This window comes from Leucoraja erinacea, chromosome 31, assembly GCF_028641065.1.
Source record: "Leucoraja erinacea ecotype New England chromosome 31, Leri_hhj_1, whole genome shotgun sequence".
In the NCBI taxonomy this organism is placed as follows: Eukaryota; Metazoa; Chordata; class Chondrichthyes; order Rajiformes; family Rajidae; genus Leucoraja; species Leucoraja erinaceus.
The window spans coordinates 10,533,765-10,552,503 of NC_073407.1; the positions used below are offsets into that span (position 1 = coordinate 10,533,765).

At 47.1% G+C, this 18,739-nt stretch overlaps 1 protein-coding gene across 1 annotated transcript in view; it reads right to left on the reverse strand.

Moving 5' to 3' along the window:
- The window catches only part of LOC129711900 (prostaglandin G/H synthase 1-like), a 67,027-nt gene extending 48,664 nt beyond the window's left edge, over positions 1-18,363 (reverse strand). Inside the window, exons 1-4 of the mRNA XM_055659904.1 lie at positions 18,083-18,363; positions 17,914-17,967; positions 6,730-6,846; positions 2,366-2,509 (exon numbers count right to left, since the gene is read on the reverse strand). Coding sequence (XP_055515879.1) covers positions 2,366-2,509; positions 6,730-6,846; positions 17,914-17,967; positions 18,083-18,089 — 322 coding nt within the window. The 5' untranslated portion in view covers positions 18,090-18,363. The remainder of the gene's footprint in view (positions 1-2,365; positions 2,510-6,729; positions 6,847-17,913; positions 17,968-18,082) is intronic.
- Positions 18,364-18,739: the final 376 nt, after the last annotated feature.

The window sequence follows — 18,739 nt, forward strand, 5'->3', positions numbered from 1 at the left end:
GAAGGCGGCCTCTATCATCAAGGGACCCCATCATCTGGGCCGCTCCCTCTTCTCGCTGCCACCATCAGGGAGGAGCTACAGAAGCCTGAAGTCCCACACCACCAGGTTCAGGAATGCCTACGTTCCTACAACCACTGGATTCTTAAACCCACCCGGACAACCCCAACTCGACCTCAACCACATAACACTGTGGACCACCTCCTGCGCTACAATGGGCTTGTATTTTTCTTACAATTTGCACAAATGCCTGTTTAACTCCCCTTTCCATTCTCATACCAACTTTTCTGCCCTAGGATTCCTCCATTGCCAGAGTGAGGCCAGACTGCACAGTCCTCACTCTTTTAGAATTTGATGTGTCATTTACGTATAATTCTCCGAGCAGGGAATAGAAGAATGGAGGAACGCTGGCGGAGTTATTAGCAGGGGATATGGCTTGGGCAAAGTGCAAATACTACCGTGGATCATAGCATCTCGGCTAAGCCAGACTACTGACGTATTCGCATATTCCTGTTTTGGGAGGAAAAGTTGCACCAAACTGCACTATTTGTATTTTTCTTACAATTTGCCAGCAACAATTCCTCCATTACAATGGTGAAAAGAATCATGAGTCAGAACATAGAATAGTACAGCACAAGAGTGATCTGTGTCAAACATAATGTCAAGATAAACTAATCTCCGCTGCCTACACGTGATCCACACCCTTCCATTCTCACAATATCCCTGCGTATCTAAAAGCCTCTTATGTGCCACAATTGCAACTGCCTCCATCACCACACCTGGCAGCACTTTCCAGCCACCCACCAATCTCCTCCCCCCGCATATCTCTTTTAAACTTTGTCCCTCTCACCTTAAACCTATGCCCTCTCGACTTTGACATTTCCACCTAGGGGGGGAGAAAAGGTTCTGACTGTCTACCCTATCCATGCCTTTTATCATTTCCAACGGTTCGGTGGTTCTTTGTTGTCCCGTGTGCACTGCACAGTGAAATGCTTTTCGCACGGATCACACGTGCAGGAGTCGCCGTTTTTTAGCGTCATTTACAAAAGGTCCAACGTCCGGTCCGCGCGCTCAAATATACTGGAGCGGCTCCCAATCCAGGTAAGCCCTAGGATGCTGCAGGGCCTCCTCCATCGCCCCTGACCGGCTCGGCCCACCAATCTACGTCCCTCTCCTCGCCAGACCGCCTCTGTGGCCTGGGGGTGCCTCCTGCAGCCGACCTTGAAGGTGCCGGAGGCAATAACCCGATCCCTCCCCAACCGGCCCATCCGTTGTCACCAGCGGCTCCACTCCTCCTTATATACTTCCATCAGGTCTCTCCGCAACTTTTAGCATTCCAGAGTAAACCTAGTTTATCCAACCTTGCAGCTATTATCCCAGAGTTAAAAGTCCTTAGTCAAGAGTGTTTAATTGTCATATGCACCAGCATTGGAATAATAACATTCTTACTTATTGCAACTTTATTGGCCCTAAAATGCAATACACAAAAATTAACTACATAATGATCAATAATAGAACAATCCAACAGCAGTGGTACCAGGCAACCATAATAATCCATACAGCAACACAGTGCAAATATACTTGATTACTTGTAAGGTATTTTGGTCATTATGAAAAAGATGTGAATGAAGATGTTAAATGACATGTGTGGGTCCAAAATCACTAATCTCACTTGATCAGCAACCCCAATCCATCATCTCCATGCTAGTTTGTAAGTTAGGTTAACTCATCACTTCCCACCCAAACCACCCCCTCCCCAGGTACCTTGCTTGAGACGCAACACCTGTCCCTATACCTCATTCCTCAACTTTGTCCAGGGACCCCGACAGTCCTTTCAGGTTAGGCAGAGGTTCACTTGCATCTCCTCCAATGTATTCATTGTTCAAGACGTGGACTCTTATACATTGACGAGGCCAGACGTAGACTGGGCGATCGTTTTGCAGGACACCTTCGCTCAGTCTGCCTGAACCTACCTGATCTCCCGGTTGCTAAACACTTTAATTCGCCTTCCGATTCCCACACAGACCTTTCTGACCTCAGTCTTCTCCATTATCAGAGTGAGGCTAAACGCAAATTGGAGGAGCAGCATCTCATATTTTGCTTGGGCAGCTTACAGTCCAGTGATATGAATATTGATTTCTCTAAATTCAAGTAACCCCGGCATTCCCTAGAATACCCGTTCTTTCTCTTCAGAGATGCTGCCTGTTCCGCTGGTTTTTTTGTTGTCTATCTCCAGTTTAAACCAGCATCTGCAGTTCCATCCAACACATGTTGGTTTGTCGGTCTGATCAGCAACACATTTAATGAACTGCCGCATTATCTGGCATGTGTGGAAGCTTCGCTATTAAATATAAGAATTGTCACAAACCTGTTAAAACCATCCGCATCAAGTTGTCGCTGAGGAAAGTAATGCTATCTATGATATCCCACAGCCATTTGTAATGTGTCAGTAGATGATGCAAGAAAGGAGGGCTGGGCTTCAAGAATGTGTAAACACTTGTCCACAGATAAGCTGCAATTAAAAATACATTGTTCAGGAAACGGCAATGATCACAGCGAGAAGCATAGGCACAGCTGACAAAGGTCACTGTTCATATTACTCTTTCATATCATATTATAATCCAACCCACCTATAATCAAGGAATCACTTTGAGGATAGAAACAAAGAACTGTGGATGCTGGTTTATGCCAGACAAAGGCACATAGACAATAGGTGCCGGAGTAGGCCATTTGGCCCTTCGAGCCAACACCGCCATTCAATATGATCATGGCTGATCATCCATAATCAGTACCCCGTTTCTGCTTTCTCCCCATCCGTTAGCCCGAAGAGCTATATTTAACTCTCTCTTGAGAGCTTTTTTAAAGCCACATGCACGCCCGCCACAGATTAAATGTCCCCGGAGCAGCATGGGCAGTTACATACGTTGGGCAGTTAATGCGACCATGGAGATGAATGTCCTTGCCCACGGCAGGTTGTGGCTAAGGGTGTGTACCAGTGAGGGTGAGTGGCCTGAGGGCCAGACGAGATGGGGATAGACCCACTGACAGATTAAACCCAGGTCTCTGGCACCTTGAGGCAGTGGCTCTATCAGCTGTGCTACCGTGCCACCCTAAAAGTGCTGGAGAACTCAGCGGGTCAGGCAGCAGCATCTCTGGAGAAAAAGGATGAGAGCTGTTTTGGGGCTGGACCCTTCTCTTGAGGAGGTTTGCCCACACTGGCCATCAATCAGCCATTCACACTGGTTCTAAGTTATCCCACTTATTTTTTTATCCACTCCCTGCACATTAGGAGCAATCTTATCGAGGCCAATTAACCTAGAAATCCACACACACGTCTTTGGGATGTGGGAGGAGACCGGCGCGTCCAATCTTCTGAATATTTGAATCTCACAGATAACTCAATCCCGCCACTCAACTCGGTGATTTCTGGGAATATTAATATGAAACAAAATTAAATTTACGGGAACTGGACAATTTACCCGAAAGCCATGAGTCTGCAAGATTTGTATCAAGGTGCTTGTGAGCAGTGTATTAACTAATGCACCAAAACACATTCCTTTCAATGTCAGTGGCTAAAAGAGTGGAAGATGTAATCCACTCAACGCAGAGTACTGCAGTAACTCAACGGGTCAGGCAGCATCTGTGGAGGGAATGGACAATGTTTTGGGTTGGAATCCTGCTTCAGGCTGATTGTATTGGTATGGGGGGGGGGGGGGGGGGGAAGGGGGCCTGAAAAAGAGAGTTGGGGGTAAGTGCTAGATGGATACAGTTGAGGGAGGATTTGATTAGCAGGCGGATGGAGATAGTGACCAAAGCTACAGGTGAAAAGGAGGCACAAGGGCATCAGGTAAGGAGAGAAGTGAAATGTACATCCGAAGGGAGGGGTACGTGGAAGGGTACAGGACAAGGGAGGGAAAGGGCAGGGTGATGAAGAAATGGGGTTTGGCGGGGGTAGGGTCACAGGAAGGAAAAAGGTGATGGTACACAAAAAAGCTGGAGAAACTCAGCGGGTGCAGCAGCATCTATGGAGCGAAGGAAATAGGCAACGTTTCGGGCCGAAACCCTTCTTCAGACTGGACCAATTAACCTAGAAATCCACACACACGTCTTTGGGATGTGGGAGGAGACCGGCGTGTCCAATCTTCTGAATATTTGAATCTCACATTCAACTCGGTGATTTCTGGGAATATTAATATGATACAAAATTAAATTTACGGGAACTGGACAATTTACCCGAAAGCCATGAGTCTGCAAGATTTGTATCAAGGTGCTTGTGAGCAGTGTATTAACTAATGCACCAAAACACATTCCTTTCAATGTCAGTGGCTAAAAGAGTGGAAGATGTAATCCACTCATTATTGGATGACTGGACCAGTCTGAAGAAGTGTTTCGGCCCGAAACGTTGCCTATTTCCTTCGCTCCATAGATGCTGCTGCACCCGCTGAGTTGCTCCAGCTTTTTTGTGTACATTCGATTTTCCAGCATCTGCAGTTCCTTCTTAAACACAGGAAAAAGGCGATGTTGGGGATTATTACTTAAAATTGGAGAATTCAATGTTCATACCATTGTGTTACAAGCTACCCAAGCTGACTATGAGGTGCAGTTTTCTCCTCTTTGCATGTGGCTTCACTCTGGCAATGGAGGAGGCCCAGGACAGAAAATGTTAGTGTCGGTGGGAATGGGAATGGGAAGGGGAGTTAAAATGGTTAGTGACCTGGAGATCCAGCAAGCCTTTGTGGACCGACCGCAAAATGGTTACCAAGTCTCTTCTTAGTCTCGCTGATGTATAAGAGGCCACATCGGGAGCACCGTTTGCATTAGATGAGGTAGGAGGAGGTACGTGTAGAGCTCACCTGGACGGGCTGTTGGGGTCCCTGGATGGGACCGAGGGTGGAGGTGTGGTATCTCCTGGACTATGATGGGTGAGAGCCAAGCTTCTTTTGTCGTCTCGGGAACAGGAACACTGGGTCTGTCCCCATCTCGTCTGGCCCTCAGGCCACTCACCCTCACTGGTACGCACCCTTAGCCACAACCTGCCGTGGGCAAGGACATTCATCTCCATGGTCGCATTAACTACCCAGCGTATGTAGCTGCCCATGCCGCTCGGGGGACATCTATTGACCAGCCGCTGACCAGGTCAGTCCGTATCGCCCACCTTCAACTACGCTGCAAGTAAGAATTTCATTGCTGTATCCGGGACAAATGACAATTCAACACTATTGCACTTGCACCTCCTCCAACCTCATCTACTGTATCCGTTGTTCAAGATGTAGACTTATACATCGGCTGGACCAAACGCAGACTGGGCGATCATTTAGCTGAACACCTTTGTCTGAACCAACCTGATCTCCCGGTTGCCAAACACTTAAGTTCTCCATCCCATTCCCACACTGACCTTTCTGTCCTAGGTCTCCTCCATTGTCGGAGTGAGGCTGAATGTAAATTAGAGGAACTGCATCTTACATTTCCCTTGGGCATCCAGTGGTATGAATATTGATTTCTCATGAGGATTGAGGGGGGGAGCCTTATAGAAATGTACACAATTCTTAAGGGGTTGGACAGGCTAGATGCAGGAAGATTGTTCCCGATAATGGGGAAGTCCTGAACAAGGGGTCACAGTTTAAGGATAAAGGGGAAATCTTTTTGGACTGAGATGAGAAAAATATTTTTTACACAGAGAGTGGTGAATCTCTGGAATTCTCTGCCACAGAATGTAGTTGAGGCCAGTTCATCGGCTATATTTAATGGGGAGTTAGATGTGGCCCTTGTGGCTAAAGGGATCAGGGGGTATGGAGAGAAGGCAGGTGCAGGATACTGAGTTGGATGATCAGCCATGATCATATTGAATGGCGGTGCAGGCTCGAAGGGCCAAATGGCCTACTCCTGCAACTATTTTCTATGTTTCTAACTTCAAGTAACCCTGGCATTCCCCCTCTCTTTATCCCTCCACCACCCAAGTCGTTTTCACCCAACAAACAGCTAACAATGGTCTGTTTCCTTTGTCAACATTACTTTTTTTGCATATCCTTCATTCATTGTTCTTTATCTCTCTACATCATCGTCTATATCTCTCATTTCCCTTATCCCTAGTCTGAAGAAGGGCCTCGACCCGAAGCATCACCCATTCCTTCTCTCTAGAGATACTGCCTGTCCCGCTAACTTACTCCAGCTTTTTGTATCCATCTTCAGTTTAAACCAGCATCTGCAGTTCCTTCCTACACACTTGATCTTGATCTCTCTTGAGAATGTCTAAAACTAGAGGGTATAGTATTGAGGTTAGAGGAGCAAAGTTTAAAGGGGATGTGCGGGGCAAGTTTTTTTTGCACCGAGGGCAGTGAGAGCCTGGAACGCGTGGCCAGGGCAGGAGGTGGAGACAGATTAGTGGCATTTACGAAGCGCTTAGAGGGGCACACGGATATGCAGGGAATCAAGGGCCATGGAACGCATGCAGGCAAAGGTTAGTTTATCATAGCATCACGTTCGGCACAGACATTAGAGGCAGAAGGACATTGTTCCATATTTATGTAATTTAGTCAATTAAAAATCTTTTTGAATACACATTTCTGTAACTCCATAAACAAAACGTACAATATCAGAATAAAACCTTCCAGGGATTTTTCTAGTCTATGCTTCATGCATTATTAAACAGCAACGCTTGAGTTTCGAGCTTGGGACATTGAATGCAATTGCATCGCATATTATAACCATGAAAAGTGATCTGATAAAACTTACGCAAAGTGCAGTTATCTCCGTAATAACCAGAGTGGGAGCAGTCACACTCGTAACCTTCAAGACCAACATTAACGCACACTCCTTTATTCTCACAGGGCCAATAACAGCATGGATTTACTGTGGGAAAAAAACAAAACAGGTCTAAACTCAATTTAAAATCAGAAAACATTACATTTGGCAAATGAAACTTGTGAGGATTTGGGTTTTGTTTCTGAACTCTAGCAGTGAAGCAAGAACCAAAACTGTGGAATACATTGGAGGAAGTGTGTTGTCGGTCATAGTCATCAAATAACCTGATCAAGATTAAACGTATTTCACATAGGACCTTTGATAGAAGTTCTTTATAACTGGGATATAACAAAATGCGGGAGGAACTCAGCAGGTCAGGCAGCATCTGTGGAGGGAATGGACAGACAACGTTACAGTTAGGGACCTTCTAAGCCTCAGGGCAATTAAGCTGGGAAACATGGCTCAACGGCTCGATGGAATTCATTGTCACATGAGCCAGGTACACAGAAATTCCCTTTGATTGCATACACTTCACTAAAACTCTTTCTAGATACAAGCACAATCGTACTCAAGTACAACAATGTACTTCTAATCTACAATAGTAGATTACTTTGAGGCAGTACACAAGATTCGCCATGTTTTCGATGCCATCTTGCATCCTTTAAGTTTTAAAGTTCTTTCAAATATAACGTCTTAGCTCAGACTTAAACTTCCGTTGTCCTGGCGGCATCACTGGGTTGGAGTTGCGGGAATCCATGTAAGAACAATGAGATACCAACACAGACTGTCCCTACTGTCCCGACCATAAGTATATCAGCCTTTAGGTAGGGAAAAAGACACAAAGTGTTTGAGTAACTGAGTGGGTCAGGCAGCATCAATGGAGAACATGGATAGGTGATGTTTCAGATTGGGACCCTTCTCCAGACTGATTACAGGGGTGGGGGGAGAAAGAAAACCGGAAGAGTTTTTTCCCCCGCAGAGGGTCTCACAGAACTCCCTGTTGGAGAGAGGAGGAGAACTTCTTCATAGGCACACAGTACCTGAGGAGATTTCACTGTGGAACTGTCAAAATGTAGAAACAAGGAACTGTAAAACTGCAGATGTTGGTTTAGCAAGGAAAGACACAAAATGTTAGAGTTACTCAGCGGGAAATCGTGTATGTTTTTTTTCTGCTGACTCCTTTCTGTTTAGTACGGAACAAAAAAGCTCATTACTGTACCTCAGTATACGTGACGTTACTAATAAACTAACTAATAGGGCCAGTGTTACCAGACCGATTCAGAAAGAAGGAACTGCAGATGATGGTTTACAAAAGAAGACACAGAGTGCAGGAGTAACTACCGCTGAGTTACTCCAACGTTGTATCTTTTTTTGTTACTAGACTGAGACAGGATTTATCAGTGGACGGGAAATTACTCTTCGAATGTGAAGCAGTGTCAGAGCTGCTGGGGTTATTCCGAAGAACTGCAGCTTCAGACTAAATATATTCCCTGCCTAGAAATAGGGTGGAAGTCCCGAATCTGGATCTCTCACCTAGGGCAGCATATGTGTTGATATGTGTTGCTCTCTCATCCTTTAGAAACATACTATCGCCATAAGAGCGGCACAATGGCGCAGCTGGTAGAGCTGCTGCCTCACAGTGCCGGAGACCCCGGTTCAATCCTGACCTCAGGTGTTGTCTGTGTGGAGTTTGCACGTTCTCCCTGTGACCGTGCGGACTTCTTCCGGGTGTTCCGGTTTCCTCCCGGTGTTCCGGTTTCCTCCCGGTGTTCCGGTTTCACCCTCCATCCCAAAGACCCCAATTTATCCTGCTCCAGCCACATTGTTACAATGGCCAAGAAAGCATACTGATGCCTTTATTTCATCAGAAGGCAAAGGAAATTGTAAAAGTTCCTGTTTAATACCAAAATTGGCCTGGCCCCAACTAGAAACAAAACATCATAAAAGAGGAAAGGGCCCCAATTGTTAGCTGGTGTAAAATGACAATGGATTAACAAGCAGACCAAACATTAAGGGCGCGGAGAGCAGGGATAATAAACATTTGATGGATAATCACTGACTTGAAATATTAACTTGTTCCTTTCTGCACAGATCCTGCCTGACCGGCTGAGTATCCCCAGTCTCCACTATTTGTATTGCCAAGTGGGGAATTGACCAGCATGGTTCTGGTGGCTGAGTGGCCTCCATCTGTGTTAGACCTCGATAGCCCAAGTACTGGGAACTATATTCTCTGCTCTGTATCTTTCCCATTCCTCTACCGGATGTACTTGAGTTTGACCTGGTTGTATTCATGCGTGTTGGTCTGATGAGAACGTAGAATGCTGGAGTAACTCAGCGGGACAGGCAGCATCTCTGGAGAGAAGGAATGGGTGATGTTTCGGGTCGAGACCTTTCTTCAGAGTTTGGACCCGAAACGTCACCCATTCCTTTTCTCCAAAGATGCTGCCTGTACTGCTGAATTACTCCAGCATTTTGTGTCTATCTTTGACTTAAACCAGCATCTGTAGTTCTTTCCTGCGCAAGAGAACATAGAACAGTTCAGTTCATGAACACACCCTTCGGCCCACAATATCTGTGCTGAACATGATGCTACACTAATCTTATCTGCCTGCACATGATCTGCATCCCTCATTCCATGCATACCAATGTGCCTATTCAAAAGTCTCTGAAATGCCACAATTCTATCTTCCTCCTCCACCACCCTCTGCAGCGCGTTCCAGGCATTCACCAGCCTCTTTATAATAGACAATAGACAATAGGTGCAGGAGTAGGCCATTCGGCCCTTTTAGCCAGTAGTGCCATTCAATGTGATCATGGCTGATCATCCCCAATCAGTAACCCGTTCCTGCCTTCTCCCCATATCACCTGACTCCACTATCTTTAAGAGCCTAATCTAGCTCTATCTTGAAAGTATCCAGAGAACCGGCCTCCACCGCCCTCTGAGGCAGAGAATTCCACAGACTCACAACTCTCTGTGTGAAAAAAGTGTTTCCTCATCTCCGTTCTAAATGGCTCACCCCTTATTCTTTGGTTTCCTCCCAAATAAAATACTTGCCCCTGCACATCTCCTTTAAACTTTGCCTCTTTCACCTTAGCATTTGATCTTTCCACCCTGGCAGGGGGGATCTGCATGAGGGGGCGGGGGGGAGAACAAAGGAGAACCTTTATAACTTTGTCACCGCCCATTATGTGGCCACTATTTACATACATCGAGTATGCAAAACAGTGTGATTTACAATAAAGTATCATTCAAATACATTCAAATTGCTGATATCCTCTGGAGAATAAACAGAGATCAGGAAGTGAATAAATGATGCATATCATCGTTTACTAAAACAGTCAAATACTAAAGCAGACAAAATGATAAATCAAAATGAGGCCAAGGTGGAAGTTGGGCAAACAACCTTGTTCAGAAAGCAAAGTGTCAATCGTACCAACACCAGTGAATGAGACTGTGGTCAAGAGACATCCCTGAATGTTAATGGGCGAGTTGACATGTATCTCTGTCCTAGCCCACAACAAAATGCCCAGCGCTAATAGGCACGTATACAGAGGCCTCACCGCCCAACAGGCAATGTCTCCTCACTATTATGGCGGCACGGTGGCTCAGCAGGAGAGTTGCTGCCTAAAGGGCCTGTCCCATTTGGAAACTTTTTCAGCGACTGCCGGCATCATTGACTGACGTATCAGGTCACCGAAAAAGTTGCGGCGTGATGACGTATTGGCGCGCTGCGATTCCTCAAGTGTCGCAACATTTTTCTAAAAGTCTTTAGAATGCCACTAATGTCTTTGCTTCACCCATCACCCATGGCAACGCGTTCTAGGCACTCATCGCCCTCTGTGCAAAAAAAACCTGCCCTGCACATCTCCGTTAAACTTTGCCCCTCTCACCCAAAATCCATGCTCTCTAGTATTTAATTTTACCATCCTGGGGAAAAAGGTTCTGACAGTCTACCCTATCTGCACCTTTCATAATTTTATATACATCCATCAGGTCCCTCTGCATCCTCCAATGTTCCAGGAAAAACAATCCAAGTCTGTTTAACCTCTCCCTGTGGCTAATACTCCCTCGATCAAGGCATCATTTTGGTAAACCTCTGCACCCTTTTCCAAAACCTCCACATCTTTGCTGTAATGGGACGACCAGAACAGCACGCCATAATGCGGTCTAACCAAAGTCCAATTTAAACCTTGTAAATCAGAAGTTCCAGACCACGCCTCATCACCTCGAGCAAAAATAAACAAACTGCTGCAGCAACTCAAGAAACTGCAGATGCTGGGATTTGATTTTTTTTTTAAATGAAGGAACGTAACGTCAGGCAGCATCTGCGGAGGGAAATGGACAGATGATGTTTCAGGTCAGAGTGATTGAGCACAGGTGAACACGCTGAAAAAGAGCAGGGCTGGGACAACGCCAGGCAAGTGATCAGGAATGGTGATTTCATCTCCACCTGCCCCACACATCTCTTTTCTAGCTTTCACTCCCCATTCATTCAGGAATTCAACCCGAAACATCATCTGTCCATTCCCCTCACAGTTGCTGCCTGACCTGCTGAGTTCCTGCAGCACTATGTGTTTTGCTCAGGATTCCAGCATCTGCAGTCTCTTGTGTCTCCATCACCTCAAAGTCTGGCCTCATTAACCACTCAAGTTATTTTGGTTTGCAAGAGGTTTGGAGTTTGTTACTCGGAGTCTGAGGCTTCAGGGACAAGGTTGGCTGAGAGCGATGCTGGGTCAAGCTGCGGTCTGGTCACTGTGAGAAGCAGCCTGCAATGGGAGAATGGGGTGAGGAGTCAAGGAAGGATGGGGGAAGAGGCCATGATGGAAGAGGAGGGGTGAGGAGGGGGGGGGGGGGGGGGGGGGGGGGGGGGGGGGGGGGAGCTGAGGCAGAGGGGGAGGGGGAGGGGCAGAGGGAGCTAGCAGGAGTAAACGGAAGAGCAGGGTGGGACAAGGCAAGTTGGCTGTGAGTAAAACCGCTTATCTCTGCCCATAAACAGGCATCTCCTTCATTGAGCCACAGATCTACACATCTGTGGCTCAATGGCAGTTACTAAGAAAGAACTTACTGTAAAAGCCATCAAGGCTGCCAGTAAAATAATAAACAAGAAGTGAATATCACCACCAGCCACCAAGATCCAGCAAACCCTGAGACAGACACCACCAAAATGTTGGCCCTTTAGCCCACCGTGCCCATGCTAACCAAGTTATGGGGATATAGGGCTGCTCCCATTGGTCTGAATTTGGCCCATATTATTTGAAACTCTTCCTGTACATATATTGATCCAAATGTCTTTGGACATCATAATTGTATCCATTTCCATGGATTAAAATTTTGCTACTGATAGAAATGTAGAAACATAGACAATGGGTGCAGGAGTAGGCCATTCGGCCCTTCGAGCCTGCACCGCCATTCAATATGATTATGGCTGATCATCCAACAGTATCCTGTACCTGCTTTCTCTCCATACCCCCTGATACCTTTAGCCACAAGGGCCACATCTAATTCCGTCTTAAATATAGCCAATGAACTGGCCTCAACTACCTTCTGTGACAGAGAATTCCAGAGATTCACCACTCTCTGTGTGAAAAATGTTTTTCTCATCTCTGTCCTAAAAGATTTCCCCCTGATCCTTAAATTTCACCCTTATCCTTAAAGATGTCCCTCTTAAATGTTTCCCCTCTCACTAAAGGCCTTTGCCCTTTAATTTCAGAATCCTCTACCCTGTGAGAGTTCACCTCATCCATGCTCCTCACGATCTTGTACATCTCAATAAGGATCACCCAACTCAGCCTCCTATGCTCCAAAGAAAACAAGTCCCAGCCTAATGCAACCTCTCCCCGCAACTCAAAATCGCAAGTGTTCACACCTCTGAACCTAAAGACGCCAAAGTTAGATATCGATCCCAAGAGTCTGACAGAGGAGAAGTTAAAGGAGTTAGGCTACTGGAAGAGTAAATTAAACCGAGCAAGCGGGGAGATGGAATCCGAAGCATGTTCTGACTAGTCTGTAATCCTACACGACTCAGCACTGGTTTACAGTGAAATATTCATTCCCTCCAGCATTTCTGTTTTGGTTTATTCCAATGTTTAGGTTGGAAGAACAGGAGAAAACAGGGATGCCAACAATGGCGATCTCCTCCATTGTTAATGTGTGCGTGCTTCACATGCTTTGATCTCTCTCTCTCCGAAACCCGGCTCACCGTGACAACCGCCCAGCTTCCCAATTCGAGACTCTGTGCCAAATAATGTTTGCTCAGACAATCCAGATTATTCGTAATTGCGGTGTGAAAATTCAAATTAGCCCAGGTAGCGAATAGGTCTGGCACGCTGAACAGAAGAGAGGAAAGATTTTACAAGTTGGGGCTCAAGAGACTGTCACGGGCAAGTTAAGAGTTTATTCCCCAGAGCGCAGGAGGAAGAGTTGATCTTATAGAAATATATAAAATCATGAGGGCAATATTTAGGGTGAATGCACTAAGCCTTTTTCCAAGGGTTGTGGAATCAAGAACTAGTGGGCTTAGATTTAAGGTGAGATGGGCACAATTTAATAAGACACTGAGGGGTACAGTACCTTTTTCACACAGAAGGTGGGGGGTATATGGAAGGAGCTGCAAGAGGACGTAGTTGAGGCAGGTACGATAACAATGTTTAGAAAACATTTAGACAGGTACATGGATAGGACGAGTTGAGAGGGATATGGGCCAAATGCAGGCAAATGGGACTGGTGTAGATGCGACATATTGGCCAGTATGGGCAAGTTGGCCTGTTTCCACACTGTAAAAATCTATAACTGTATGACTCTATTTGGACAGATTCATGGATAGGAAAGATATGGGCCAAATGCAGGTAAAAGAGACTGGCGTAGATGGGGCACCTTGCCTGGCATGGAATTATTGGGCTGAATGTCACGTTTCCATTCTGTGTAACTGTCAACATCCTTGGCACGGGCTAACTACATGTTCTACATGTCCTGCACATTTTCGTAATGATCGCACACTAGAAACATAGAAACATACAGGGCCGGCCTTAGGAGGTTCGGGGCCCAATTGGGACATTTTTTCGTAGAAATATAAATAAATAATTATAAATGAGTCACGTGTCATGAGTAACATGACAATTCGGGGGAGAGTTCCTTTCACAGCGTGTGAGGAGTCTAGCCAGGGATAAAGTTGCGGGAGCGTTGAGAAGGAGGGGGGTCGGGTTCATGCCAGTAACACTCACTCACCGCTGCCGCGGTGATCCGGGAGCGCGGAGCCACCGCATTGTGGCCGGGGAGGGGAGCAGCTCGCGTGGCTACGAGCGGCCTCCATCACCGGATAGCGGAACCGACTGCCATCTCAGCATCTTCTGCCGGCCCGCTCACCTCTGGCAGTGCTCTCCGTCTGAACAGTGAGGGGACCAGCTCAAGAGCAAAGATCATAGAGCGGAGTGGGTCAACGGGCGATGGATAACATCACAGCAGGCGGTGGAGCTTACTCCTGTGTCAGCGCGAACAAGGGATCAATTGAGGTCACTCGCACTGACATATGCAGTAAGCACCACCGCCCACTGACCCGCTCTTGAGCTGGATGATCCCCGGCCGATCCCCTCCATCTCAACCCTCCTGCCCTCCCTGCAACTTTACCCCTGGCCAGACTACCCACACGCTCTGAAAGGAACCCCTCCCCCACCCCCACCCCCCAGCAGCGCTGTCCTTTTACAGCCGGTTCCCACTTTACAGCCACTTCCCAACAGCTGCTAGCGATGAGGGATAGACTTGGCTATATCTCAGTACAGCAACATTGTTCTTGATGTTGCCGTACTGAGGGATAACAAAGTCTATCTTTCATGGCTAACAACCCAACCTTCGGCCTCCAAGATGCAGGTCCTTTTTCTATCAATGTTACAACATTTTGAGATTTTAAAAATCAAGTCTACAATTTATCCCATCAGATAAAACATAAAAAGAAGTTTAATTTGACACCTAATTCACTTTCATATCACACACATTCAATACGATCATGGCTGATCATCCCCAATCAGTACCCCGTTTCTGCCTTCTCCCAATATCCCCTGACTCTGCTATTTTTGAGCCCTATCTAGCTCTCTCTTGAAAGCATCCAGAGAACCTGCCTCCACCGCCCTCTGAGGCAGAGAATTCCACAGACTCACCACCCCCTGAGAAAAAGTGTTTCCTCGTCTCCGTCCTAAATGGCTTGCTTCTTATTCTTAAACTGTGGCCCCTGGTTCTGGACTCCCCCAACATCGGGAACATGTTTCCTGCCTCTAGCGTGTCCAAGCCCTTAACAATCTTATATGTTTCAATGAGATCCTCTCTCATCTTTCTAAACTCCAGAGTATACAAGCCCAGCTGCTCCATTCTCTCAGCATATCCTGCCATCCCGGAATTAACCTTGTAAACTTATGCTGCACTCCCTCAATAGCAAGAATGTCCTTCCTCAAATTAGGCGACCAAAACTGCACACAATACTCCAGGTGCGGTCTCACTAGAACTCTGTACAACTGCAGAAGGACTTATTTGCTCCTATATTCGATTCCTCTTATTATAAAGGCCAACATGCCATTTCTTTGCGCTAACGGCAGGTACTTGGGAAACATGGTAACTCGTGAAGATTTTTCAACATGTTTCAAAATGTCCACGAGTAAAATATACTCAGGATGTAAAAATTTGATACTTTTTAACCCATAGCTCGTGAGTTTGCCGTAGTAGGACCTGGTGTCCTATAACACTATTGTATGTTCGTGATGGAAATAAGAATACTCTGTATATTCATTACCTTTGAATTGTAGTTTTGTGTAATCCTCCCATAATTTCTGAGTTCCATTTCACAATATCTATCAACCTTCACGTGGTCCGCCCTGTTTCGACTAATGCAATCAACTCGACATGCACAAACAGAAGATCAAATCAAATAGAACAAGTTGTCCAACAACTTTAGGCTGTGCACGCCACATGAAAGAAGAAGAAGATATCAGAAATAAAGAATGTTGCAAGGTAATATCTTGCCCAAACTCAGATATCTTTCTATCTCAATAAATATCACAAAATACACCATTGTTTCAGCCACATTATGACAAAATATAGAATGTACGTTATTTGTTATCAGTCACCCCATCCCAGAAACAACAGTACAAAGAAGAACATTTGTTTTACTAATTTACAAACATGTACCATACAGAGTCCGTTGATCCATATTCAACAATATTGTGATAATTGCATAAAAGGTATTATTGTCTAAGAAATTTAGTGTGGAATGATAATCCATCTCAGTACTCATTTAGGCAAGTCCCAAGTTATAGAAACTTTTCCCCCACCACCAATCCCCCTCGCCCGATCTTCATTGAACCTACCATTTGACCGATCTTTTACTCAGCTGCTGTAATGTTTCCTTCCTATCAAAATCTCTGTGTAGTATCTCTGTCCCTATCTTCCAATTCCTACTTTGAAATAAAATCCAACTTCCGATTAAAATTTCGCAGCAGGATCGCTATATAAATGTAAATATATGGTATTTTATTATCCTAGCCTCCCCCCCCCCCCCCCCCCCCTCCCCCTCCCCTTCCCCCTTACCACCACCACACAAGACGCGTAAATTGAAACGTTTGCATTTGGAGAAGTTCGATACATCGTTTATTATTCACAGCGGTTCGTATTGTAAAAAAATCCGTATGGCGAATTTAAAAAAAAAAATCTTTATTTAACAAAGCAAATTTGTATTTCCATATGAAATACGGAAAATTAACGCGGGGCCCCCCATGGGCGCGGGGCCCAATTTGGAAAAATCAGTCCAATCGGCCTAGAGCCGGCCCCTATATTCCGTCTATGCCAGTCCCATCTGCCTGCGTTTGGCCCACATCCTTCTAAACCTATCGCATCACGTACCTGTCCAAATGTCTTTTAAAAGTTGTCATTCTACCCATCTCAACTACATCCTCTGTCAGCTCACTCCATATACCCACCACCCTTTGTGGAAAAAGGTTGTTCCTCAGGTTCCTATTAAATCTTTCCCCCCTCACTTAAACCCATACCCACTGTTCTTGCTTCCCCTACTCTGGTGATAGACTCAGTTCTGCCAATTGATTCTTTCTCTCTCCACAAATGCTGCCCAACCCGTTGAGAGTTCCCGCCTTGTCTATCTATATTCGGAATTATTTAACACCATCAACGGTAACTCAATGGTATCTTGATTTAAAAAGTTAAACTGAGGATCTTTCCATAATGTCCCATGCGAAAATCTGTTCTTTCGACAGCGCGGCGCTCCCTCAAATTAATCCCCCCCCCCACAGTGGCGCTCCCTCAAACCCCCCCCCCCCCCCACGGCGGCGCTCCCTCAAAACCCCCCCCCCCCCAAAAGTGTAGCGCTCCCTCAAATGACCCCCCCCCCACAGTGGCGCTCCCTCAAAACCCCCCCCCCCCCCCCCACAGTGGCGCTCCCTCAAATGACCCCCCCCCCCCCAACCCCCCCCTCGGTAGTGCGCTCCCTCAAACCCACCCCCCCACCCCCCACGGTGGCGCTCCCTCAAAAACCCCCCCCCCCCCCCCACGGTGGCGCTCCCTCAAAACCCCCCCCCCCCCCCCACAGTGGCGCTCCCTCAAATTACCCCCCCCCCCAGTGCGGTGGCGCTCCCTCAAATGACCCCCCACAGTGCGGCACTCCCTCGGCCATGAAAGTTCACACTCTCCGCTCCAACGGCTGCATTTTCGCGCAGAAGCTTGTGGAGAGAGTGAGAGAGCTGCAGGTGCAGGGATCTTGAACAAAGCACAAAGTACTGGAGGAACTCAGCGGGTGAGGGGAATGATTGTTTGGGTCGGGACCCTGCTTCAGTCCTGACCCAAAACGCCGCATGTCCATTCCCTCCGGCCCGGGCCCCCCCCCCCCCCCCCCCCCCCCCCCCCCCCCCCCCATAGCGGTAGAGGTCATGTCTGGGTGAGGGGGTGAGATCAGGCGCTTCCCCCGCCAGCCAGCCCCGGCCATTTGTGGCCCCAACGACCCCCGGTCCCACTGCCAGCCTACGGCGAGAGACCCCCCGGCCCGGAGACCTCTGTACCCGGCTCCGTTCCCCGTCCCGGGACCCCTGTATCGGCATCTTACCCCCTCCCAGCTACAACTACACCCAGACCCTGGCACCCCTCTCTCTGCCCGGCACCCAGCGGACGGGGACTGGGGTACTCACCGCTCGCCGCCACCCCCAGCGCACACAGCCACAGCAAGAACAGCGTCCTGACAGCTGCGGGAGAGAGGGAATAAAGGCGGAGAAGAAAGTGTTAGTAAACATCTCCTGTGAGTTACTGGGGGGTGGGGGTGGAGGAGGGAGAGAGGGAGAGAGAGAGCTGCCTACTCACCGTCCATGGAACACACACACACACACACACAGCCGTTCCTGGACTCAGTGAGCGTGTTGCACGCAGTGTCTTCACAACCCGGCGGACCTTCCTACACTGACACAGCCCTGTAGACAACGTGCCAGGAACGAGTAGTTCAACGACGCGGGAAATGCCCCCAAGCTGGTGGCGGGGTCTATGACACACCTACAAGTCTTTGTCAGCGCCAAAGATCCTATAGCTTTAGGATCTTTGGTCAGCGCTGTCGGTGGCTGCATTGTGTATGCAAGCAAATAATTTCACTGTGCCTTGTCACGCGAGGCAAAGTATTCCTCATTAATTATTCCGATTCCGCAAATATTTTCTGCCCCAACATTTAGTGTTGCAAATTATGGGAAGCCTTGATGGAGAGACAGAGACAGAGAGGCGCAGAAGGAGTTTACCAGAATACTGCCAGGATTAGAGGATATCAGCTGTGAGGAAAAACTATCAACACTTTGTGTGTGTGTGTTTTCATGACGGACTTCTCATCAACAAGAGACCAGCCCAGGGCTCCCAGCCACATCATTGAAGACCTTTGAACAATCTTTCAATTCACTTTGTCGGACTTTAATGTTAAATTTTTGCACTGAAACTTGTGCCCTTTATTCTTGTTATCCGTGGGCAGTCAAGGCAAGT